The sequence below is a fragment of the Thalassophryne amazonica genome, chromosome 18 (genome assembly GCF_902500255.1).
Source record: "Thalassophryne amazonica chromosome 18, fThaAma1.1, whole genome shotgun sequence".
In the NCBI taxonomy this organism is placed as follows: Eukaryota; Metazoa; Chordata; class Actinopteri; order Batrachoidiformes; family Batrachoididae; genus Thalassophryne; species Thalassophryne amazonica.
In genome coordinates, this window is record NC_047120.1 from 44013838 (window position 1) to 44041652 (window position 27815).

Consider the following 27815-nt stretch of genomic DNA (forward strand, 5'->3'; position numbering starts at 1 on the left):
CTCAGATCTTACATCAAATAATTTGATTTGGCACATTCACACTCTACTATATTAATTTAATCTAGTTTGATAAACTGGCCCAGCATACCTCAGTTGTTTAAATATTAAACAGAATATACTGTAAAATTGTATATTTTGTTAAATTAGCTATATATTTTGTTAAACAACCGCGTTATGTGGTGAAGGTTAACAAAAAAATGTAAGTACATATATGTTGTAATTTGTTAAAGTGAACACTGCATCACACAGACACAGAAAAAACAAAGTCAGATTCAAGTCACTTCAGCTAGTAATGTAAACACAGCTCAATTTCTAAACCCCCAATAAAGCAGGCTCTCCTTACTGGGGGAGCTACGACCACTACCTTTGCACCCCCTCCAGGACTAAACCAAACCAACTGTTTTAGGTTCCTTTGATGACCCCGAAAACACAATCAGGATGTTCCCAAAAATAAAAACTGGCCTCAAGCCAGTTAACCAAGATGGCTGCCAAAATAGTGTCACTAAAACACCTTTACACAACATATAAACAACTTAAATATCACAGAGATTCAATGGGAAGACCATTGCAGGTCACAGCAAACTCATTTGTGCCTAAACTAAATTCATTCATGGGTTTAAGATTCAAAATGGTGTCCAACATCGCCACCAATAGACCCTTATCATTAAAATACGTAGTAGGAACAAACAATAGAATTAATAATGACAGAAGTCATTGGTGTTTAAGTGAAAAAACCCTATTTTGGCGGCCATCTTGGACGCCATCTTGGTTAACTGGCTTGAGGCCAGTTTTTATTTTTGGGAACATCCTGATTGTGTTTTGGGGTCATCTAAGGAACCTAAAAAAGTTGGTTTGGTTTAGTCCTGGGGGGTGCAAAGGTAGTGGTCGTAGCTCCCCTAGTACCTTCTGCAAACTTTTTCCATGAGTTGCAGTTTGTCCTCTCTGGTGAAATTTGAACCCGTTCTTACACTCTGTCTGTTCGCTTTCAAACACCTGTTCTGGGAGCAGAGTTCTGGTTCTGTGCTGCATCCTAAGTGGACTTTGCCACCGGACAGCAGCGGAACAGCGGAGAAACGGGAACACTGCAGGATGATCCGTCCGGAGTCCAAGCGGAGCAGAGCGTCTGTCCCAGCGGACAACCGCAGAAAAGAACCGTCAAACCTTTTACACTGGTTCTGTTCTGTGCAGCTCAGCAAGCAGGGAGCCTGCAGCTGTAGGGAGGGAGCATCATTTTGCTAATTCCCCACACAATGATATGATCAGTGCTTTGTGGCTCAGGTGATGATGATGTTTTTTTTTTGCCGCCCTCTGTGTGTCATGGAAAAAAAAATGCGCCCCGGGCAGCTGCCCGCTTCACCCGCATCAAAAACCGCGTCTGTCGTTACGTGTGTAGGTCGTGATGATAAGATGAAACATGCCACAGCTCCACGTTTGGGTTTGGCTTTGTCTGCATACGTCACGAACGTCACAGTCAAGCTCCGCCTTCTCTGCCTCAGTGGGTGGAACAGCCGGAATAGCTCACTCATCGTCAAGTCGGTCAAAAGAAATCCCGGAAAAGCTTAACTTCACCTTCACAATAAATTTGAACGCGGGACTTTATTAATATATATAAAAAGGAAAATTACAATTACGTATTAGCATATGAAAAACCGCAGGTACCTAATGCTATCCCCCGCCCCCCCCCCCCAAAAAAAATCAACTCTAAGTTTTGCTTTTAAATGTATTTTTTTAAAGTAGCTTTTTAAAACAAGTGGTGGCTTCTCAACTTAAAACTTTTGGCCTATTTGTCAACATAGGTAGTTCAAAACTTTTGTTTTAGTTCAAATAAATACAATTAATACAGCATAAAAATTACAAAATGATTAATTAACCATGATGGTGTTTTGGTGTTTTTGGAAACATACATTGAACAGATTATATATTCAATAATATATATTGAATGGAATTATGTCACTCAGTCACTAGCCTTTGTGTACTGATAAGAAATACGTATAAATTCCAAATGTATAAATTTGTTATATTATCTATATGACTGCGGGTGCAGCTGGCAAGCTAAGCTAACAAGTGAAAATATATTTAATATATTTAACATAATATAATATATATCAAATATATTATATTTTATATAATTAAAATTTAACATGGATTCCCTACTGTTACCAGGACAACCACAGAATTAATGGAGTTAGTCAGTTAGTGAGTCAGTGAGAGGGTTCATAAAATTTATGTAATTTCTGTTGGCAAGTTAATAAAAACTACTGCATATTCAGTTCTGAAATTTTGAGTTCTGGATGATAAATGTGAGTATCAGTGAACCTCATATCTTGGTTCATGCTGGTATGTTTTAACATGCAAAATGCCAATAACAAAAAATAAAGACACGTAGGTGTGTAAAGTTGATGGTAAAGCCTTGTTGCTCATAAATGCTGTTCCTTGTTTTACAAACCAGATTCACATTGAAATATCACTACAGTAGTTTCCTCTGCAGGGGATGCATAGCATGTATAGTGATGAAATTTCTGTAAATAACTCTATAAATACCACTGCATTTTCAATGAAATTTTGTGTGCTGATTGATACAGGTCAGGATCAGTGAACCTCTTAGTTTGTGCCATGTTGGAATCTTTTAAATAGTAAAATACAGTAAATTTAAGACCACTCTAGTAGTACCATACATATCTACTGCATTTACCTGATAGAATTTTTCCCATGCAGAAGAAAATTAGCACTGCTGTTATTTGTTGATACAGAAAAGAAACACACAAGTTGTACAATAACTGGTCAACACATGCTTTAACAAGCTGACGTCTAAAATAATGTCACTCACATCCAAGACGGTCCAAAAAAAAACAAAAACAAAAACAGGTGCCTTTCGTGACATTTTATTTTGAAAGTGCTAAGCGGTATATTTCAGATCCACTGTCGTTAACTTGCCAACATAGTAAAGCGCCAGTGACGGCGAGAAAGTACATCACTTTCGGTCCGAAACCGGCTGGAAACAGAATACAAAGTCTCAGGCTTGCATTATTCCTCAAATTTATTGAAAATAAAATAAAATGAACAAGAGTGAGCTCAGTTCTGCACTGGCGGCGTACGACTTTGAACGGCGTTTTGACGAAAGACAAGCTGTCGAATGGATGCAGGAAAACTGGTGAGTACAAAAAATAAAAATAAAAAAAAGTAAAAAGTTCTTCCTCTCTAATTTAATGGCGTTACCGAATATTTGCATAAGAAATAATGGCTAAATGCTCCCACCCATTGAACAATAATGTATAATTTGCATGAAGAAACGTGTCTTCCTCGTCCACCTCGTACCTGTGACAGCGGAAGTGTCGTTCCCCAAACCCAGTAAAACCACATTTTTTCTTTTTTATTCTGATCGAGGCTCACCTTTGTTTTCACTACGAGACGGAAAGAAGCACACAAACTGGTCCGATGCTGCATTTTTAATAGGAACACACAGGCTGTATATATAATACAATATAAAACAATGAATATGTAATAAGTAAAGAGCATGCAGTAGAGCCAAAACCAAGCAGTCTGAGTTATTTACTGGCAATCTGAGTCTGTGGACTTCTTTAAATCTAGATTGAAGACTTTTTCTGTTTCTTACCCAGTTGACACCTTTACTCCTGTTTTAATTATTTGTATTGTATTTTATTGTTGTTTTATCATTTTTGTACTTCGTTTCAGTTAGTCATAATCAAATCTCTTGTATTTCCTATTACTTTCTGTTGATGTTTTATGTCATTTAGTATAGTGATATTCTATTCTCCATCCATCTTCTATACCCAATTACTCCAATTAAGGGTCGGGGAGCCTATCCCACAGCAATCATAGGGTGTGAGGCGGGGTGCAACCTGGACAGGACGCCAGTCTGTTGCAGGGCCACATATAGACAAACACATTTACACCCACATGCACACCTATGGACAATTTAAATTTTCCAGTTCACCTAACCTGCATGCCTTTGGATGTGGGAGGAAGCTGGTGCACCTGGAAGGAACCCACATGACATGGGTACAACATGCAAATTCCACACATAAAGGCTACAGGTGGAGATCGAACCCACAACCTTCTTTCTGTGAGGCAACAGTGCTAACCACTAAGTCACAGTGTTTCCCCCAGTCCTATTCTGTTGGTCAGTATAAATCATCATGAGGCAATATTCACTGCCACTGGACTATCAACAGTTTTGTACATACTTTTCTCTTTTTTGTAATATACAATGTCTTTTTTTGCTACTACGTTCTTATAATTTTTTTTCTTTTTTAATTTGCGCTCTGGACATACCTCTTTCATTCGGTTAAATTTTATGTTTATTTTATTTTATTTTCCAGACCTTTAAGCATTAGCTTAACTGACTTTAAAATAAATTGCCGGCACAAACCGACATCAGTCAAACAAATAAAACCTAGCGGCTATAACACACTGAGTCTGCTTGCCGGTTTGAAAAGTGCTATGACTTGACCAAGGTGCTATGAGTTGACCAAGCATGTGCTATGTCCTAATTAAATGCTGAGTTTGTTAGAAATAGAAAATATGAAAATATATATAAAAAAAATCATGCAATAATAGTAAGAAGAAAAACAGGTCCTCAGACTTTTGGCTTTTCTGGCTCCATCAAAATTATTCATGCATGGTTTCCTCCTTGGCCCATGCCCCACATTTCTGCAAAGTTTCATGAAAATCAGTTCAGTAGTTTTTAATGTAACTCTGCAAAATACAGACAAAAAGACATATCTGCAGCCTGGGGAACGTTAACTGGAGATATTATACACACACCATAAAAAAGCAGTTATAAAATTATAAAAGGTCGAAAGGGCACACCCGTTTGTAGAAACAGAGGAGAATGGTTGGAATTCTGACTCAAAAATCGATAAAATAGATTATTTATAAAGTACTTTCAGGTTAGTCATTCCGAAGTGCTGTACATATTACAGGAAAAGACACCCACAGAACCAATTAAACCAAACCGCATAATCATCATCATACGACATAAAAGGAAAATCTTTCTCATAGTGTTTTAAAATAAGTTAAATTTTTGTGTCAGATCCACAGCAGCACTAAAATATAATGTAATTCTCTAGCTAAAACATCACATTTTTTTTCATATGTAATCGGTGAAATGCATTGTGCACTAACTAAAATAACTGGAAGAGTGAACAAAACACACAATATATAATGGCAATTTTGAGGAATTGGTTAATGATGCAACTGTGGTTACTATTAAATCAATAACATGAAGTTATATACAGTGGGGGAAATAAGTATTTGATCCACTCTTAATTTTGTAGGTTTTTCCACCTACAAAGAATGGAGAAGTCTGTAATTTTTATCGTAGGTACACTTCAACTGTGAGAGACAGAATCTAAAAAAAAAACAAACAGAAAATCACATTGTATGATTTTTAAATAATTTGCATTTTCTTGCATGAAATAAGTATTTGATCCCCTAGAAAAACAGACCTTAACAGTTGGTACAGAAACATTTGTCTGCCATTATAGAGGTCAGACGTAGTAGGTGTAGTTCTTGACCAAGTTTTCACACACTGCAGCAGGGATTTTGGTCCACTCCTTCATACAGATCTTCTCCAGATCTTTCAGGTTTGGAGATTCAGCTCCCTCCAAAGATTTTCTATTGAGTTCAGGTCTGGAGACTGGCCAGGCCACTCCAGGACCTTGAAATGCTTCTTACAGAGCCCCTCCTTAGTTGCCCTGGCTGTGTGTTTGGGGTCATTGTCATGCTGGAAGACCCAGCCATGACCCATCTTCAATGCTCTTACTGAGGGAAGGAGGTTGTTTGCCAGAATCTCACAATACATGACCCCATCCATCCTCCCTTCAATACGGTGCAGTCGTTTTGTCCCCTTTGCAGAAGAGCACCCCCAGAGTGTGATGTTTCCACCCCCATGTTTCACGGTTGGGATGGTTTTCTTGGGGTTGTTCTCATCCTCTAAACATGGTAAGTGGAGTTGATTCCAAAAAGCTCTATTCTGGTCTAATCTGAACACATGACCTTCTCCCATGCCTCCTCTGGATCATCCAGATGGTCACTGTTGAACTTCAAACGGGCCTGGACATGTGCTGGCTTGAGCAGGGGGATCCTGCTGCTCTGCAGGATTTTAAACCATGACAGCATCATGTGTTACTAATGTAATCTTTGTGACTGTGGTCCCAGCTCTCTTCAGGTCATTGACCAGGTCCTCCTGTGTAGTTCTGAGCTTTCTCAGAATCATCCTTACCCCACAAAGTGAGATCTTGCATGGAATCCCAGACCGAGGGAGATTGACAGTCATCTTGTGTTTCTTCCACTTTGTAATAAATAATCATAACAGTTGTTGTCTTCTACCAAGCTGCTTGACTGTTGTCCTGTAGTCCATCCCACCCTTGTGCAGGTCTACAGTTTTGTCCCTGGTGTCCTTAGACAGCTCTTTGGTCTTGGCCATGGTGGACAGGTTGGAGTGTGATTGATTGTGTGAACAGGTGTCTTTTATACAGGTAACAAGTTCAAACAGGTGCAAGTAATACAGCTAAAGAGTGCAGAATAAGAGGACTTCTTAAAGAAAAAATAACAGGTCTGTGTGAGCCAGAATTGTTGCTGGTTGGGATCAAATACTTATTTCATGCAATAAAATGCAAATTAATTATTTAAAAATCATACAGTGTGATTTTCTGGATTTTTTTTTAATTTTTAGATTCTGTCTCTCACAGTTGAAGTGTACCTATGATAAAAATTACAGATCTCTCCATTCTTTGCAGGTTGGAAAACCTGCAAAATTGACAGTTGATCAAATACTCATTTCCCCCTCTGTATTGTATTATGGACCACATGTCTGACCTAGGGTGACCTTCAAAGGTCAGACTCATTTAGAAGAACTATTTTGAGTAATTAGACAAAGATACAACTATGGTTACTATGAAACACGAATATAGTGTGAAGTTGAATATCACCTTTTTATGGTCATATGATGTGGTATCACTCAGTTACACTGAATATTAACAGAGCAGATCTGTTTCTGTCCCAGAAGCATATAAATTCCTACTTGTAGAGCTCAGCAAAACAACACATCTCCAAATTGGACATCAGATGTGACGGAATCTCATGTCTTCTGCTGAGTAGTCGAGTAATTTTGCTCTAAAAAACCCACAGTTCTCCTTCTTTGTCTCCTCCATCTGTCCTCTTGAATTACTTCTTTGCCCTTCTTCCTTTATTTGCAGATGACACCCACTTGTACATGCACATGCATATTGGCCAGATTGGTTTAAGGTGACTAGGTTGCACCATAGCGCTGAGGTTTACACAGAGGGTGGTGTCCTCACTCATATCAGATCTTGCACTCACCTGCACAAGCAACCTTAGCTCTTTCAAACACGCTCACATATCAGGCTCATTTCCACCCAAAAACGAAACTTTAGTCTTGTCAACTTTCACACAGATGTTTGTGCCACTTTGACAGGAGGTATTCTGTTTTAACTGAATGGACTGGGAGCAGTGGTGAGAATCCTCTGGAACATAAACTGGGCCCAGCAGCAGCATCTACTCATCTTAATAAGTGTACCGTCAATCTCGACTAATCATCTGGTCTATTCAGAAGCCATTCTGCTAAACAACACTCATACACTCCTCTTCAGCCCTTTATCCAGGATCTTGTGGGGCAACAACTCGAGCAGGGGACCCCATACTTCCCTTTCCTGGCCCACATTAACCAACTCTGACTGGGAGATCCTGAGGTACAATCTCTCCACTTAGTCCTGGGTCTTCCCCTGGGTCTCCACCCAAATGGATGTGCCTGGAACACCTCCCTAGGGAGGCACCATGGAGACATCTTTACCAGATGCCAGAACCACCTCAGCTGGCTCTTCTCAATGCAAAGGAGCAGTGGCTCTACTCCGAGCTCCTCACGAATCACTGAGCTTCTCACTTTATCTCTAAGGGAGACACCAGCCACCCTCCTGAGGAAACAGATTTTGTCCGCTTGTACCCACGATCTAGTTCTTTTGGTCATGAGTCATGACCCAACCCTCATGATCATTAGTGGTGCAACGGATCATAATTGATCCGTGATCCGAACGGATTTCTCTCTGCAGTTCGGTACGTACGTGGTCCGCGGATTGGTTGACAAAATAAATAAATAAATAAGGAGGCGTGCTCGTGTGGAGGCCGCACGCCTGTTCAATCCAAAGGAGAAAAGCTAGCATGGCTAGCGGAGGAGGAGAGGAGCTTGAAAACCCCCCTGCATCATTTAAATCGCATGTATGGGCGCATTTCGGCTTCCCTGTCACATACAATGATGATGGACGAAGGGTGGTAGGTAAAACAATTACGGTATGTCGGCATTGTGGCACGAGAAAGCCGTATGAGAGTGGAAATACATCCAGCATGGCAGCGCATTTGAAGCGGCATTATCCTGGCATGCTAGCTCCGGCGTCAGGATCCACGATGAGTGCTGCGCATCAACCACTAATCACATCGGCATTTAAACACCCTTTAGCAGCAGAATCTGACAGGGCCAAAGCTATAACAAACGCTATCGGAGTATTTATAGCTGCAGACATGAGGCCATACTCCGTTGCGCAAAACAAGGGGTTTAAACATCTGCTTAATGTGCTTGAGCCACGTTATGAAATTCCCTTGCGCACCCACTTCAGTGAAAAGATCGTGCCAAGTCTGTATGAGCAGGAAAAGTTAAAAATTGTTACGGAACTGTTCCAGGCTCCTTCTGTTGCGCTCACCACAGACGGGTGGACCTCCAGAGGAACAGAAAGTTATGTAACTGTGACCGCTCACTATATCACAGAGAACTGGGAGATGCGAAGCCCTGTGCTGCAGACACGCCCCCTTTATGAGAGCCACACAAGCTCCAATCTAGCGCAGGTACTGACAGAAGCCGTGGCAGAGTGGAAGATAGAGAGACCCAATACAAATATTCCGGTCACAACAGATAATGCTAAAAATCAGATAAATGCAGTGAATGAGGCAGGACTGGGTCCGCAAATAGGGTGCTTTGCACATGTGATAAATTTAGCATCCCAAAAGGGAATCATATTGAATAAGATGGACCGCATCCTTTGGAGGATTAGGAAGGTGGTTTCCTACTTTCACCGAAGCACAACAGCTGCACATGTGCTTAAGACCAAGCAAGAAATGTTACAGCTGCCTACTCATAAACTCATACATGATGTCACAACAAGGTGGAACTCCACTTATGATATGATGGAGCGTTATCTTGAGCAGCAGGCAGCTATATACTCTGCATGGACAGACAAGAGCCTGAAGAAAAATGTTAAAAACATTGTAATCTTGTCTGATGATGATGTGAAAGTGGCTGAGGAGGTCCTCCAGGTGCTCAAACCCCTAAAAATGGTTACAACTCTGTTAAGCACTGAAAGCGGACCATCTGTCTCCATGATCCTACCTCTAAAAACAAGGATTATGCAATCCATGGCCCCTAGTGAGGAAGACAGTGCAATCACAAGAGATGTTAAGATTGCCATTAAAGAGGACCTAAAGCCCAGATACACTTCGCCCCCAACTCTGCAGGACTACCTTCACAGATCTACTGCACTAGATCCAAGGTTCAAGTCCCTGTCCCACCTAGACCCTGCCATATCCCAAAGGACATACAATGACCTCATCAGTGACATCGTGAGCAGTCGGGGCACTGAAGACAGTGAAGAGGTAAACAAAAAAAAGTGAATATTTATATATAATATTTATATAATTTTATTTGGAATAACAATGACTTGCTTTTTATGAAATAGTGTTATTGTCCTTTTTCAAATTTATGAAATAAGAAAATACATAATCAATTTAATTATAATGAATCAAGTATTTTTGTATGCAGGGTAGAGTTGCAGAGCCAACTGGAGCAGGCTTGGACACACCTCCTCCACCAAAGAAGTCTGCCATGGTGGAGCTTTTTGGAGAGACCTTTGCAAGCAAGAATGTCAGTAAGAGTTTTACTGACACCATCAAAGAGGAGATGACATCCTACCAGACAGCAAGCGGCATTCCAGTGGATGATGATCCACTGACATGGTGGAAAAGCAATGAGTGTAAATACCCGCACATTGCCATGATGGCAAGACGCTACCTAGCTGTGCCTGGTACTTCAGTGCCTAGCGAGAGGGTGTTCTCCACAGCAGGGGACATAGTGACGGCAAAGAGGTCTACGCTTTCCCCAGACAGTCTAGACGTCCTTATCTTTTTGAAGAAGAATTTGAAATTATAAGTTTAGGTCTGCTTTGGGTCTGCTCATTTCATTCTTTTTGATGTGTGCATACATAGGTCAGTTTTTATTTAAACTCCATGTTTATAAGAAGGCGTTATTCCTTAAATTGCCCTTTGAGTTGTGTTTTGTACACTGACCATTTAAAGGATGAAGGTGTCATGTCTTATATTGCACTTTAATTTGTGTTTATATTATTAATTTTATTTAAGCATTGAATTGACATCTTGAGTTACATGTTTTATTTAGTGAGCAAAAAGGTTTCAATAAGTGTTCTACTAAATAAATGGAAATCAAAGTTATATTTTTTGTCTTTTTTTCTGCTGATCCGAAAAATGAGCCGATCCGTGACTCAAAACCGTGATACAATCCGAACCGTGAGTTTTTTTGATCCGTTGCACCACTAATGATCATAGGCGAGAGTAGGAATGAGGATTGACTGGTAGATTGAGACCTTTGCCTTTTGGCTCAACTCCCTTTTTGTCGGTAGAGCGAATGCAATACCATCCCTGCTGCGCCGATTATCCGGCCAATCTCGTGGTCCATTGTCCCATCGCTCGTGAACAAGACACAGAGGTACTTGAGCTAAACGTAGGATTACAGAAGCTTAACACAAGATAAAAAAGAAGATGACACAAACATACATGCACGTCTTCATATTCAGCACAGCCATTTGTAACATTGGAGTTTACAACCTTTTTAAAGAAATATATAACTGTCTGTTCATTCCTGTTGCATTACAGGTTGCGCTTGATCAGTGCTTGCTGATAAACTAGGTGAAATGCCACACAGTCAAGTTGCCTTATCACCAGGAGGGTCATCGGTCAGTGTGCCAACAACTAATCTCTGTTAATCTTTTGCTGTGATGGCAAATGAGGACATCAAGGTCATGCCCATGTCAGACGGTTATGATCAGTTTATAAAACTCTGACACGTTAACTTACAATTTAAAAGATATCTCCGGCTTTCTTATGGTTGATGTGTGGGGTGTGAATTGAGGACACAGTCTGATCATGTAATATTTGTTTTTGTTGCACTTATCTGGTGAGCTCATCCAAATTGTGAAATATTATTACTGACATGTCATCCAGTGTTTTGGGGTTTAAAAGAGAATTCAAGGTGTAAAAGTGAAGTGGTCTTAATTAGAGCCTGAGTGATATGGACTTTTTAAGGGCTGATATGATACCTACAAAAGGGAGTAAAAAAATTAATAATAAAGATAGATATACTTGCCGACATATACATAAAAAATGGGAACGATTCCTAACATTTTGTTATCAACCCTAATGACAAAGGCTTGATGTTTTACAGTTTAAACGACCTTTACTCTAAATAAATTCTACCAACGGATGTCATGCTGCCATCATGCTACTATTTTGTCCCACCTATCAACTTGTGTCCACTTGTGTCTTGTCACTGCAGAACACCCACTCTGGTTGAAAATGAATATCAGCTGGTCACTTTGCCTCTGTCTTTTGTAGCTAATGTGACCAAGGGGTGATTGGGTCCCAGCCATGCTTGACAACAATGTAAACAAGAGCAATCTCAGATTTCTGACGTTCGCCAATCTGGATCCGGATTACTTCCAAAATACAGTGGAGTCTTCCATGCTCTAATATCTATCTGTGTTGCAAATTTGTTGAGAATCCGTGAAGTAGATTTGATGTAATCCTTCAAAGCCTATGTAAAGTGAAATATTGATCCAGAATCTGGATACGGATAACTTCCAAAATTGTGTTCCATGGCCTAATATCTTTCTGTGGTGGAAATTTCATCTAAATCCATGCAGTAGTCTTGACGTAACTACTAACAGACAGATAAATAAATAAATGCAGATGATTTTATTGCGTCCTTGGTGGATATAACGATCCCTTTGGAGCACCCTGTGGTGTAGAAACTACATAATGATGACCTTTCCAACAGACAAAGTGTTTTTGTCCATCATTTATTCTGTAAAGTAAAAGTTTTTATATTGGCAAAAATAACGCTGATACAGTATGTTTGTGAAAAACTCACATCAGCCAACCGATATATTGTTTGAGCTAGTACTATACTAATGCACTTAGTATAAGGCAGAGTGCAGGTCAGAGGCTTTTAGAATTTCAGTGTTTAATATATTATATAGGATAATCTCTTGCTGTATTGTTACTGTACTTGGAGGCAAAAGCAGCTGTATCTCATAATTTGTAAGACTACCATTTTTATTTTTATTTGTTTCATCACTGCATACATTGTACATGATTTTATGAGGAAAAAAAATCTTGTTGCAGTTATTTTATAAAATATAGCAGTTGCAGTATGGTTAATGTTGTAATACTACATTCAGGTTAATAAGTATTTACACAGTGACATGGATTCTGATCTGTAAATCCCCACAGTGGAACTGAAATCAAACAGTCACGATATGCTTGTTGTGGTGACATTTAGCTTTATTTGATGTACTTTAACAAAAATATGACATCATTTAGGATAACTCAGCCACATGGGGTGTGCAGCTAGTACATTCTGAGTGCCGGTCCCAAGCCCGGATAAATGAGGAGAGTTGCGTTAGGAAGGGCATCCTGCGTAAAACAAGCCAACCCAACTATGCAGACTCAGAATCGAATTCCCATACCGGATCGGTCGCGGCCCGGGTTAACAACGTCAGCCACCGGTGCTATTGCCCAACAGGGTGCCGGTGGAAATCAGGCTACTGCTGGGCGAAGACGACGAAGAAGAGGAGGAAAACGTTGCCATGAACAGCGGGAGAAGAAGAAAACTAAAACGGTGGAAATGAGAGTGGGGACTTTGAATGTTGGTAGTATGACTGGTAAAGGGAGAGAGCTGGCTGATATGATGGAGAGGAGAAAGGTAGACATATTGTGTGTGCAAGAGACCAAGTGGAAGGGAAGTAAGAGCAGGAGCATCGGCGGTGGGTACAAGTTGTTGTACCATGGTGAGGACAGGAAGAGAAATGTTGTTGGGGTCATTTTAAAGGAAGAGTATGTTAAAAGTGTGTTGGAGGTTAAGCGAGTGTCTGACAGGGTGATGAGTGTGAAGTTGGAAATTGAAGGGGTGATGATGAATATCATCAGTGCATATGCCCCACAGGTAGGTTGTGAGATGAAGGAGAAAGAAGATTTCTGGAGTGTGTTAGATGAGGTGGTGGAGAGTGTGCCCAAGCATGAAAGAGTGGTGATAGGAGCAGACTTCAAATGGGCATGTTGGTGAAGGGAACAGAGCTGATGAGGAAGTAATGGGTAGATATGGTATCAAGGATAGGAATGGGGAAGGACAGATGGTAGTTGATTTTGCAAAAAGGATGGAAATGGCTGTGGTGAATACCTACTTTAAGAAAAGGGAGGAGCACAGGGTAACATATAAGAGTGGAGGAAGGTGCACACAGGTGGACTACATTCTTTATAGGAGATGCAAGCTAAAAGAAGTCACAGACTGTAAGGTGGTAGCAGGAGAGAGTGTCACTAGACAGCATAGGATGGTTGTTTGTAGGATGACTTTAGAGGTAAAGAAGAAGAAGAGAGTGAGAGTTCAACAAAGGATCAGATGGTGGAAGCTGAAGGAGGAAGACTGTTGTGTGAAATTTAGCGAGCAGGTGAGAGAAGCACTAGTTGGAGAGGAAGCAGTTTTGGACAACTGGAAAAGTACTGCAGATGTGGTGAGGGAGACAGCTAGGGCAGTACTGGGTATGACATCTGGACAGTGGAAGGAAGACAAGGAGACTTGGTGGTGGAATGAAGAGGTCCAGGAAAGCATAAGGAGAAAGAGGTTGGCGAAAAAGTTTTGGGATAGTCGGAGAGATGAAGAAAGACAAGAGTACAAGGAGATGCGGCATAAGGCGAGAAGAGAAGTGGCAAAAGCAAAGGAAAAGGCATATTGCGAGCTGTACAAGAAGTTGAATAGTAAGGAGAAAAGGACTTGTACCGATTGGCCAGACAAAGGGACAGAGCTGGAAAGGATGTGCAGCAGGTTAGGGTGGTAAAAGATGCACATGGTAATGTGCTGACAAGTGAGGAGTGTGTGCTGAGAAGGTGGAGGGAATATTTTGAAGAGTTGATGAATAAAGAAAATGAGCGAGAGAAAAGGCTGGATGATGTGGTGAGAGTAAATCAGGAAGTAAAAGAGATTAGCAAGGAAGAAGTGAGGGCTGCTATGAAGAGGATGAAGAGTGGAAAAGCAGTTGGTCCATTCCAATGGAGGCATGGAAATGTCTAGGAGACATGGCAGTAGAGTTTCTAACCAGATTGTTTAATAAAATCTTGGAAAGTGAGAGGATGCCTGAGGAGTGGAGACGAAGTGTGCTGGTTCCTATTTTCAAGAACAAGGGTGATGTGCAGAGCTGCAGTAACTACAGAGGCATAAAGCTGATCAGCCACAGCATGAAGTTATGGGAAAGAGTAGTAGAAGCTAGGCTTAGAAAACAGGTGAAGATCTGTGAGCAGCAATATGGTTTCATGCCGAGAAAGAGCACTACAGATGCAATGTTTGCTCTGAGAATACTGTTGGAAAAGTACAGAGAAGGACAGAAAGAGTTACATTGTGTGTTTGTGGACTTAGAAAAAGCTTATGATAGGGTGCCAAGAGAAGAGTTGTGGCATTGTATGAGGAAGTCTGGAGTGGCAGAGAAGTATGTTAGGGTAGTGCAGGACATGTACAAAAATAGTGTGACAGTGGTGAGATGCGCAGTCGGAATGACACTCATTCAAGGTGGAGGTGGGATTACACCAAGGATCAGCTCTGAGTCCTTTCTTGTTTGCAGTGGTGATGGACAGGTTGACAGATGAGATCAGACAGGAGTCCCCATGGACTATGATGTTTGCAGATGACATTGTGATCTGTAGTGAGAGTAGAGAGCAAGTTGAGTCTAGTCTGGAGAAGTGGAGATATGCTTTGGAGAGAAGGGGAATGAAAGTCAGTAGAAGCAAGACTGAGTACATGTGTGTGAATGAGAGGGAGCCCAGTGGAATAGTGCAGTTACAAGGAGTAGAAGTGGTGAAAGTAGATGAGTTTAAATATTTGGGGTCAACTGTTCAAAGTAATGGAGTGTGGTAGAGAGGTGAAGAAGAGAGTGCAGGCAGGGTGGAGTGGGTGGAGAAAGGTGGCAGGAGTGATTTGTGACCGAAGAATATCAGCAAGAGTGAAGGGGAAAGTTTACAAAACAGTAGTGAGACCAGCTATGTTGTATGGTTTAGAGACAGTGGCACTAACAAAAAGACAGGAGGCAGAGCTGGAGGTGGCAGAGCTGAATATGTTGAGATTCTCTTTGGGAGTGACAAGAATGGACAGGATTAGGAATGAACATATCAGAGGGACAGCTCAGGTGGGACGGTTTGGAGACAAAGTCAGAGAGGCGAGATTGAGATGGTTTGGACATGTGCAGAGGAGGGACCCAGGGTATATAGGGAGAAGGATGCTGAGGATGGAGCCACCAGGCAGGAGGATAAGAGGGAGACCAAAGAGGAGGTTCATGGATGTGCTGAGAGAGGACATGCAGGTGGTTGGTGTGACAGAGGAAGATACGGAGGACAGGGTGAGATGGAAACAATTGATCTGCTGTGGCGACCCCTAACGGGAACAGCCGAAAGACAAAGAAGAAGATGATGACATCATTTAGGATAGGAATGCACCAATCCACATTTTTTCACTTCTGATCTGATCCCGATACCTGACTTTGGATATCTGCCGATACTACTCCAATACCAGAGCTCTGTCTGCTTGTTGTTAATTTTAGATGAGGATATTTTGTATCCTCAGTTCTACAATTTTATGATTTTTCAATTTCAAATTATTTTCAATTATATAACACCAAGTCACAACAGAGTTGCCTCAAGGTGCTTCACACAAGTAAGGTCTCACTGGATCAAGAACCATCATTTCAGTCTTATCAGAGATTAAAAGTAGGACGTTTCTAGACATCCAACTTCTCACTGATGCAAGGCAATCTTCTAAGGATTTTATGTGAATGAGATTACCAGCAGTTATCAGCATGTATAACTGAGTATAATCTGCATAGCAGTGAAAGGTGATCCCAAAATGCCGCAATATGTGCCCAAGGGGCGCTATATAAAGGGAGAAAAGCAGGGGGCCTAAGACGGACCCCTGTGGAACCCCACATTTCATGTCACTAAGGTTAGAGGTAGTGTTACTGTACAAAACACAGTGAGAACGACTGGTCAAGTATGATGTCAGCCATGCAAGGGCACTCCTAGTAATCCCAAAATGATTTTCCAGCCTATCAAGTAGAATATGATGATCCACAGTATCAAATGCAGCACTGAGATGTAACAGCACCAGAACCGTAGTGGTGTTCGAATCCATCGTAAGCAAAAGGTCATTCATCACTTTAGTGAGAGCCGTCTCTGTGGAATGATATTTTCTAAAAGCAGACTGCAGTGGCTCAAAGAGATTATTCTCAGTAAGATAGTCCACGAGCTGCCGTGACACCATGTTTTCCAGAATTTTAGAGCAAAATGATAGATTTGATATCGGCCGATAGTTTTTCAATACACTAGGGTCAAGATTAGGTTTCTTAAGTAATGGTTTAATCACTGCAGATTTGAAACATTTAGGAATAGATCCAGAAGTTAAAGAAAGATTAATAATTTCCAGCACAGTCGGCCCAAGAGTGGGCCACAGGTCCTTAAACAGTTTTGTTGCTATAGGATCAAATAAACAGGTTGTGCTTTTTGTTGACATTATGAGTTTTGTCAGCATGCCTAGTAAGATACTATCAAATTCTGTAAATCTAGGTAATACCTCAGTAATGGCGCCCACCTCAATAGTAGGGTGTAGTGGCTGGGTTAGGGCATGCTGGGATATGTTTAACCTGATGTCTTCAATTTTCTTTTCAAAATAATCCAGGAAATCTTGTGCTGTAAAAGGAGAGCGAACTACAGGCGGTTGTCCATGAATAAGTGTTGCCACTGTGTCGAACAAGAACTTTGAGTTGTGCTTGTTTTTGTTGAATAAATCAGAGTAGTAAGTCTGCTTTGTAGACAATAATGCATGCTTATAGTCTAAGATAGCATCACGCCATGCAAGGTGGAATACTAATTTTGAACGACGCCATTTCCGTTCTAGACCTCTTGCTTTATACTTGAGGTCACGCAGGTAATCATTGAACCAAGGTGACAGTGATTTGGAGGAGCATGATTTTAACACAGGTGGCGCAATCATGTCGAGTGTAGTTTTGAGCACTGAATTTAAACTATCCACAAGACTGTCTACTGATTGGGTATTTGCCAAATGTGAGGCTAAGATTAAGTGGCTTATGATTAAGTGGAATAGAGGCGTGTGTCATTACTCCACATCTCACTGAGGCATGACTCTGTTCAGAACACCCCCCCACTCCGCAGCCAATCAGCAGAGCAGCCAGCAGCACTTGTGGAGATGTTTCGGTTAGGGATGCACCAATCCACAATTTTTCACTTCCGAGCCAATCCCAATACCTGAATTTTAATATCTGCAGATACGATACTTTTCTGATCCGATACCAGAGCTCTGTTTGCTTTAATATTATTATTATCATCATTATTATTAGGGCCCGAGTAGGCAACGTCCTACGAGGACCCTATTGTAATTGCGCTGTTTTTTATTATTATTATTATTATTATTATTCTCACTCTTGAAATCGAAATTTCGACCTCTTCCCATGCTCATAAACTCACCAAACTTTCCAGAGTCGTCCGGCCAGATCCGAAATTCGATATTTTGGGGGCCTCGCACATGGTCGCAGAAAAATCGGGAAATAGCGCCCCCTAGAAATTTTCAAAAACCCCTCCGCATTGGGCTTTTTTCGTCGTAGCCTCACAAAATTTGGTACACATATTTACCATGCCAGGACGCACGAAAAAGTCTCTTACTGTCATGGTGAAATATCGACAGGAAGTTGGCCATTTTGATTTTAATTTTCGATTTTGAGCAAATTTTTGCCATTTTTGGCCATTTCCACTACTTACATTTGAACGAACTCGTCCTAGGGATTTCATCCGACGACTTCAAATTTGGTCAAAATCATCACAACACAATGGTGATCAAAAGTTATCAAAAGATTCCAATTAAGTCAAAAGGCGTGGCTGCTAGGGGTCGTCAAACTTTGGCGAGCTTTTCGGAGCACGCCATTTCACTTCGAATGGCTGGCACGCCCACATACTTAATCATAGATCCTTCAAACTTGCTGGACATGATGAGGGCTCCGCCCTCAACGTCTACATATCTTAAGTTCCCACCTGCATCATAGCGCCCCCCGGTGGTGGCGGGAAATGTCTATTTTTACTTTAAGAGGTCCTGATGTCACATACTTAACCCAATCAACTTCATTCCACTTTTAAAACATGCAGAACAAATTGGTGAACATAGGCGATAAACACCGTGAAGTTACGAGTAACGGCGTCCGTGTGGCGGCGTACCGAATATTGCCCATTCGCCATGAAATTACATTCTTCCTTTTGACGGCTTTAATTTTGTCACATCATCATGAAAATGGATACACAGGTCGAGCACGACAACCTCTTACAATTCATAGGGGCGTCGCCCATGGGCGGGGCAAAATGCGTCAATAGCGCCCCCTTGAAACTTTCAAAACCCCCTCCCCATAGGGGTTTTTTGGATTAGGGAGATGAAAATTGGTACACGTGTGACTTGCAGAGACGTACAAAAAGGTCTCTTGCACCATGGGTCTACTCCAAACAGGAAGTCGGCCATTTTGAATTTTCTTCTCATTTTGGCGTGATTTCCACATGTTGTATTTGAACGAACTCCTTCTAGAGATTTTGTCCAATGCACTTCAAATTTCTTCCAGATGACCCAGAGACGATACTGACCAAAAGTTATCGAAAGCTTTTCTGTATGTCGAAGGGTGTGGCCGCTATGGTGCTGCCATTTTGACCCTTCGCCATATGAACATTATACTTAAACAGGTACTGAAGTCACATATTTAACCCCATCAACTTCCTTCCACTTCTGAAACATGCAGAACAACTTGGTGAACGTAGGCGATGATCGCAGTGAAGTTACGAGTAACGGCATCCATGTGGCGGCATGCTGAATATTGCCCATTCGCCATGAAATTACGTTCTTCCTTTTGACGGCTTTAATTTTGTCATATCATTATGAAAATTGAAACACAGGTCAAGCACGACAACCTCTTACAATTCATAGGGGCATCGCCCATGGGTGGGGCAAAGTGCCTCAATAGCGCCCCCTTGAAACTTTCCAAAACCCCTCCCCATAGGGGTTTTTTTGGAGTAGGGAGATGAAAATTGGTACACATGTGTGACTTGCATAGACGTACAAAAAAGTCTCTTGCACCATGAGTCTACTCCAAACAGGAAGTCAGCCATTTTGCATTTTCTTCTCTTTTTGAAATGATTTCCACATGTTGTATTTGAACGAACTCCTCCTAGGAATTTTGGCCAATGCACTTGAAATTTCTTTGACAGCATCCGAAGATGATACTGACCAAAAGTTATCGAAAGCTTTTCTCTATGTTGAAGGGTGTGGCCGCTATGGTGCCGCCATTTTGACCCTTTGCCATGGAACATCAAGTCATGATAACTCCTTCATGCTTTGCCTGATTGACTTGAAACTTCACATGTATGATGACGGTTGGCCCCTGAACACACCCAGCCCCTCTGTTTGTACACTGAGCGCCCCCTAGTGGATGAACAATCAACATGTCATAACTCTTTGATGCATTGTGTGATTTGTTTAGAATTTTAACAGTGTGATGAGTGGTTGCCCCTGCATGCACATGCCCACATGTGGTCACAAGGGCACCCAGTGACCTGGGTAGGCGGTTGCGCGGAACGAGGGCCCGTATATGACTGGTTGCAGTCCTAGTTATTATTATTATTGATTTTTGAGGATTTTCTTAAAGGACATGGCTCACGTTTTTTAACGTCCCAGTTAGTAAGACAACATAAAAGTACTCGTGATTGTAAGAGTCTTTGCACACATGTGCTAATAATTAGTGATCTCTGATGTATTTTATTCCTCTCACTCTGAGCGTTAGCAGGTGCCTTTCCGGAAAACGTTTCACTCGGCAGTTTTCGGCATTTTTCAGTGTGTGACGCACTTATAAGCAAAATAAAAACATCCCAATGACTGACAGAGGAAAAAGAACGTGCTCCATCCAAAAACGAAGTTTCTGAGCTGCTGTTGGAATGTGATGGCTCAGATTTACAGAGAGCAGATGACACACTTCACCCTGAAACTCTTAACTTTTTCAGTGTCAGATTTTGAGTTTAAAGTGTAGAGACACACTGTTTGTGTGAATGCTGGTTTAGTGAAGCTGTGGACATAGACGTGTAGACATTTGTCACTGTTTTCACATTTCTTTGATTGCATGAAGTTTACATTTGGAAATTAATCCACAACATGATGGTGAGTGTGGCGTGTTCCCCTTTTGTGTTTTGTGGCTAGATTTCTTTCTCTTTTCGTTCTTTCTTTTTTACTGTGAGAGAGTGTAAATTTGGAGCTGTGTATGTGTGCGTGCGCTGTGCAGCTGACAAGACACTCATTTTTCCCTGGCAGCAGATTTTTGTTTTTTAGATTTTATTGATAACAACACTCATAATGAATCGTGCACAAAGCTGAACCTGGAGCAGAGATGGTTATTGACAGATGCACAGAAACCTTCTTGGAGACGCAGATTTTACTGTGAACAGTTATCACTTAAAAATGAGTCATCATAACACAACATCACACTTATGTCAACTCTGGAATTAATCTGTGCCTCAGCTCTTAACGTTGTCAGCTGTATTATTGAAGCGCACATTGGGACGCTTCTAGTTGCGACACTTCTAGTTGTGACGTCACTTGTCGGAAACACCCAAGGACTCACGAGTACTTTGTTTTCGGACGTCTCCGTAGCTGTTTGTTATGAATGCCGTATACTTTGAAACCGGTCATGGAAGTGCACAAAGTAATCCCAGTGGCTCATCGGATGGTCACTAACACCTAAATTGCCACTAACACCTAAATTGTTTGATTTTTGGTCCCACATGTCCTTTTAAAAAGGAGACTTGAAAGTTCAGCTACATTTTGCCAGAAGGTGCATCTACAGTAAGATGAAGGCCTAGATTTGATGTTTTGGTGAAATAATTAAGTACTTTTATTTTTATAGACTTAAAAAGAAAAGACAGCATTCTCTCTGTCTGTCTCTCCTCATTTTTCAATTTCAGTGGAGCTTTATTGATATGGGAAACATATGTTTACATTGTCAAAGCAAGTGTTAGAGTAAAAATTCAAAATTAAGTCCTCTGTCTGTCTGTCTCGCTCCCTGTCTGTCTCTATCTCTGCCTGTCTCTCTCCCTCTCTCTGTCTCTCTCTGCTTGTCTGTCTCCCTAACGCTCTGTTTTTCTTTCTCTCTTGCTGTTTTCATGCTGTGCAAACTTCGAACTTTTTTGGAAACATGAAGCCTTCAACTGTAAAATAAGTGCATCATCAGCGACGCTCTCTGTTATAGAGTGAAAAAATAAACGCTGTGAGAGACTTTGGGCCACATGTTGTTTTTGTTCCACTTGGGGTTTTGCAGACCAAATTTGAACTCAATAAGATAAGATTTAGAGGGCCCCCAGAGTGACATTTTCCTCCCCCTCCACTGGCAAGGCAACGTCAACTGAACGGGAGAAGACTCTGATGCCATTATTTTTCTTTTACAGATACATGTGATGGCTTCTAATCGCAAAAAGTGGTCGTTGATCGGTCACCCAGAGAAGAACATTACTGGAAGCCGTCTCCCCTTTTTGCTTGTTTGGGGAAAATTGTTGCTTTGTGGGGGACCCCTAAACAATGTCCAATTACAGTACAATTTGGCACAGATCTTTTATTTTATTAGTGGAGCAAGAACATTTTGTAACATTTGACATTTTGAACAGGTCTAACACGCAGGATTTTAATGGAGACTTTTTTCCCTTTCAGCGGACAGAATCTCTGTTTGGCTCCTCCTCGGCTGCACGCTGAGCTAGCTTTTCGTAGCGTTTGACAGCCTCAGGACAGTGAAGTGGCTAACGTTTTAGCACAGATTTTCACCAACAGTATAGTTAATTTTTCGGAAAATCCGTGCTTGACAAACAGACAATTTGAACCCGAGGCTCGGGTAGAAATTTGCTACTAACTGCAGTTAGAACACTGCGGAAGAGAGCTCTCTCAAACAGCCCAGCTTCAGAAAACCTCCTCTCCTCCTGCTCGGCAGCAAACAAGCAGAGAGCAAACAACAGCAGTTGAGAGGATTCACAGTGGCTCTTCTCTGGTATTGGAAAATGTTGCGGGTTGGATCGGTATTTTGCAATATGTGAATTTCATTTATTTATTTATTTCATTCATTTAAAAGAAAAAAAAAAAACAGAAAAGCAGAAATAAAGCATCTCCATTACCAGAATGAAAAGGAGCAGAGAGAAGAACAAGTCTTATATTAATTAACCCAATACTGATCCAGGATCAGATCGGTCCCATCCCTAGTTTCAGTACACACACAGACATGGATTGGAAAACATATGTTTTCACACATGGATTGGAAAATGCCACAGGTTGTATCAGAAATTTCTGATCCGTGAATTATGTTTGTATCGTAACCCGATATTATATCGGATCAGCCCCATCCCTAATTTAGGAATTGCAGGCATTTTTGTACATAGTCTTTCCATATTCATAGCCTTTATGTAATTCAACAGACTGATTATTTGTCATATAAATAATTTAGAATCACAGATAAGTCAGGGGATGAATACATGAAGTCAAGTCAATAGATGAACTTTGGACTATATCTCAGTTGGCTGAGCGGACTGTGTTTCTGTAGTTATCAAACCTTAATGAGCAAAAGCATGACAGAGCGCATTTTAATTAATTTTTTTGAACAAACTGATATATATATATATATATATATATATATATATATATATATATATATATATATATATATATATATATATATATAATGTGTGTGTATATGTGTGTAATATCGTGCTTTTCACTTTGCATATTAATTTTCCCCTCCCCAGGATTTTGGAAGAGAGTGGTAATCCTGGGGAATAGAGTGGGGATAGGAAGAACGGGGCCGGCTTTTGATTATCTGGGGTAAAAATCAAAGTATTTGGGAGTATTTCTGTTTCATATGTCACAGAAGCTCTCAAAGGAATTGTGAGTAGCAGGAGAACAATCATCAAACTGTATGACTGAGAATAATAATCATAAAATCTCAAACAAATGAAAGCATAAAAGGATCTGGTGAATAATTATGGACTATTTTCCTTTTTAAATCTCCTAGAAAGTTAAAACCTCGATTTAGGCAAAGGCAGTGGCTGTTAAAGTTCTTCTAAAATATTTATTGCAGAGTTGTTTTTTCTATGGATTGGACATATTGTCAGTCATACTGAGGGTAAATTTATTCATAAGTCTGACAAAAAACAGTAATGTTCCTTATTAAATTTTTTTTTTTTTTTCCTACAGGAGCAAGTCGTTCATGTTCTGCGGCTTGTATGTTGCACTTGTATTTGGCGGACAGCACTTCATGAGGGAAAGGCAAAAACTCAACCTACGTCGCCCGCTTGTCTTTTGGTCACTCAGTTTGGCCATTTTCAGGTGAGAGGGTGTCTGGTTTATTTACTGAAGTGTGAAGGTCGATCTAAAACTCGGGCAACGTACATAATGTGTCCTTGTTTTTATTAGTTATAGGGCCATAAAATGTAGAGCTGTGACTCCCTAGCAATTATGCAATCCGAGTTAAGATGTTTGTGGTTTGTCATGCGCACAGAGGAATATTGTAGCTCTTAGAGTGCCCATTGGGTTCTTGGTCACCTCCCTGACTAAGGCCCTTCTCATCCTCATTCCTCAGTTATTTTGTTTAGTCTTTGATTTCTGGAAAACCCTTACATAAATAGTAAAAATAATAATTGTTATTAATAAACACTTGGTTGTTCAGTATATAAGTCACACCAGTGTACAAGTCACAGGTAATTATTTGCCTTTAAGAGTCATCATTCAATGAGGGAGAAATATACAACTGTCTATCTGCATAAGAATGATATCTTTGTGAGCAGGACTTTCTCTAACATTATGTTCTAAAATCTGTTGAAGGGCATAACTATAACGGTGAGTCAGCCTAGATTCTTCATGTGATACATTTTAGAGATGGACATCTTTAAGTGTGGGCTTTTGAATGAACTAACAATAACTGATATTCTGGTTCCTCAAGCTTGTGTCAGATTGTACCAGTCTAGCAGCCAGATGCTTTATTCTGTGTCTCTACTAAGACTTACTGTATTATTTTCAGGCATCTGGCAAACAACAAAATAGTGTATATTTAGTTTAATTAATTAAATTGTTTCTTAATGTGTTTATGTGGTTTCCTTCCTCAGTATCATAGGAGCCATGAGGACTGGATCGTATCTGTTGCATATTCTCAAAACCAGCGGCTTCAAACAGTCGGTTTGTGACGCTAGTTTATATAGCGCCCCCATCAGCAAATTCTGGGCATATGCCTTTGTTATCAGCAAGGCCCCTGAGCTGGGTAAGGTGTCTCCTTAATCTCTCCTAGTAGACCTCAGTGCAATAATTCAAGCAGTGTTTAACTGTAAATAAGTGGAGTTTAAACAAATTTCAGCCTCTGAAGATGGTCTGTGGTATATTAAAATATACTTGTGTGAAATATCAAAAACCTTTGGTCGGTGTGAAATTTGGGATTCGGGCTCCTACAATCATTTTGCTTGACAGCACCCTGAAAACGCTGATTCCAAGCAAACTCTGGTGCAACTTTGTGTTTGTTAAACCAGACCAGAGGATTGTTTGTGATTTTTAAAAACATCAAACCCACAAAATGTATACATCAGATCAACTTGTAGAAATGTTTTAACCCCCACAAACCATGTGACTTTTGTTCTTGGTGCTCCAAAGCATTCTGGTAAATTAATCAGCAGTTATTGTAAGTCATTTTTTTAGAATGGCGATGGCGTCTCCTTGTGGATGCTCTTCCTGCTCTCTGGCAGACACACCCTTGATTGCTGTGATAAATGAAGGCAGATGCTGATGTGGCCAGAAAGTCAAGGCACAAAAGCAATCAGTAACAAACAACAGTGTCCAATAAGTGGCATGTAGTTTCAAAAATACACTAGAGGAAAAACAGGTTTGGTAGCAAGAAGTCAAACACAAGGAAACACTAGGAAAATTGATGAGAAGAAAGCAACCAAGTACACACATTCAGGCCACACATGGAAGGACCAGAGGGGTATAAATACACACTGGGGTCAATCACACACATGAGCCACAGTTGAGCATAAAGTAATTGACAAACAGCTGGGAAGGGACACAGGAAGAAAGTTAACCAAAATGCACAAGGAAACTGTGACTACCAAAATAAGACAGGAAGTGCACCAAAGACACTGGGATTAATAAAATACATAAAGGCAAAGCAACAAGTTGTTGAGTGGGCACAGGGGAAATAATTTATATATTACCCACAAAACTGCAATAAATAATAAAAACCAAACCCAGGATGAACATAAGAGGGAAGCAAAGGACAGACACAGACATGAAAACCCACAGGAAACTCCAAATAATAACACCAGGAACAGTCACAAGGGGGTGGCAGAGGATAAGGGCAAACAGACAGACATCATGACATGTCCTCACCGGGCTACTGGTCAAACCCTCAGTGTACAGCAGTCTGTAATGTACTCGAACCTGTTATAAGTCTAGTACAGATTCAATAGTTGTAGTTATTTGTGCTGATTTATTTTCCGTCTTCTCTCTAAGGTGACACCATATTCATCATTCTCCGGAAGCAGCGCCTCATCTTTTTGCACTGGTACCATCACATCACCGTGCTGCTCTTCTCCTGGTACTCCTACAAGGACCAGGTTGCAGGCGGAGGCTGGTTCATGACCATGAACTACGCGGTGCACTCACTCATGTATACGTACTATGCCATCAGGGCATCCGGCATGCGGGTGCCCCGCTCTTGCGCCATGATCATCACAGCCACCCAGATCCTGCAAATGGTTATGGGCCTGGCTGTTCTAGGCTTGGTGTACCTCTGGATGCACGAGGTGCGCTGTCCGTCCAACATGGGCAACGTCACGTGGGGTTCACTCATGTACCTCAGCTACTTAATCCTTTTTGCCTTGTTATTCTATAACAACTACCTCAAAGGCTCGAGGGACAAAGGAACCAAAGCAGAGTAGCATGCCTGTACTCTTCGTAAAGTGTGCTATAATGACTAAAGCGTTGGGCTAAAAATGTACGAGTGACATTTAGATGTTACTTGGTCCTCCTACTCCTCATATGACATTTTAACTTGGCTTCTTACAGGCACATGTTGCACTGATGGTATGATCTCATGAATATGGAAAATTGCCTAAAGCTACAGTGTGTAGGATTTATAGTGAATATAGCATTCGTAGCTATCTGTTCATTGGAGTCTAATTACCTGCCACAATGAGCCTGTGTGTTTTCATAAGTTTAGAATGAGCCCTTCCTATCTGCATTGGCATTTTGCAGCACAACCAGATGACTGAAGAAGAAAAAAAGAAGAGGAATGAGTGGTTGCTCCCCTATACATTGTCTACTGTTGCTAGCACAAGCTAACAAATTTGACAAACTTTTTTTTAATGGAGAGATATAAATATTGATTATCACAAGAGAAGGCAAGGAAGCGTGAATCCCCATCACCAAAGACACCAAAATATGAAGGGAACTAAATCATTGGTGGCGACTGCATAAATCAACTTGCAACTTGACCACTAGATGGCACTAAATCCTACATACTGTAGCTTTAAATAAGACAGAGGAATGCTATGTTTATGTTTGACCAAATCTGTGCCCACTTAGTTTAAATTGTTGTCTTGGATACCGAGACTCTGACCCATATAAAAAAAAGCCATAGAAGAGCAAAATATTGATCAAAGGTTCATTACAATTTTTTTCTTTGTGCTGTAGTAAAAAACAAAATGGAGCGCTTGATGCACGCATGAACTCTGAGCAAGATAAGAGCCAGTAATGTTGCACTGTTAGGATAGTGAGTATTTCTCCACAACTGTGACAATATTTTTAAATTGCACTGTTAGGATAGTGAGTATTTCTCCACAACTGTGACAATATTTTTAAAGGAGGATGATCAAAAGGGAATGAATGCTAAAACTACACATGTGATGCATAACAGCATTTAAAACTAGAATGGCACACATAAAAGTGTACACCTTTGTCAAGGCCCAAAATTGGATATGTTAAAAAAAAGCTTTCAACATTTCTCTGCTCCACCTCTTTTTTGCTGAATTGTACCAAAATGTACGTGCTTTTTCAGCATGTTTTCTGAAAATCATTTCTCTCTCCCTCTCTCTCAACTCAACCATTATTTCTAAAGCAGATTTAAGATGACAGCAGTCGACCAAAGTGCGCTCTCTCTCTCTCTCTCATATTCATATATATATATATATATATATATATATATATATATATATATATATATATATATATAAAAAATACAAATAGTGAATGTTTGAGTGCAATGGTAAGAATATTTCATGAGGTGAAAGATGAAATGGAACATTGATCATCATTCACCTCATGAAATATTGTTCAGTATTTGTTTTAT

General features: G+C 40.6%; 1 protein-coding gene across 1 annotated transcript; it reads left to right on the forward strand.

Annotated features, from left to right (window-relative positions):
- Positions 1 to 2969: 2969 nt before the first annotated feature.
- On the forward strand, positions 2970 to 26438 carry LOC117531411 (elongation of very long chain fatty acids protein 6-like). The gene is made up of 4 exons (XM_034194507.1): positions 2970 to 3151; positions 23678 to 23809; positions 24586 to 24737; positions 25979 to 26438. The coding sequence occupies exons 1-4, from the start codon at positions 3057 to 3059 to the stop codon at positions 26404 to 26406; spliced, it is 807 nt and encodes a 268-aa protein (XP_034050398.1). The 5' UTR covers positions 2970 to 3056; the 3' UTR covers positions 26407 to 26438.
- Positions 26439 to 27815: the final 1377 nt, after the last annotated feature.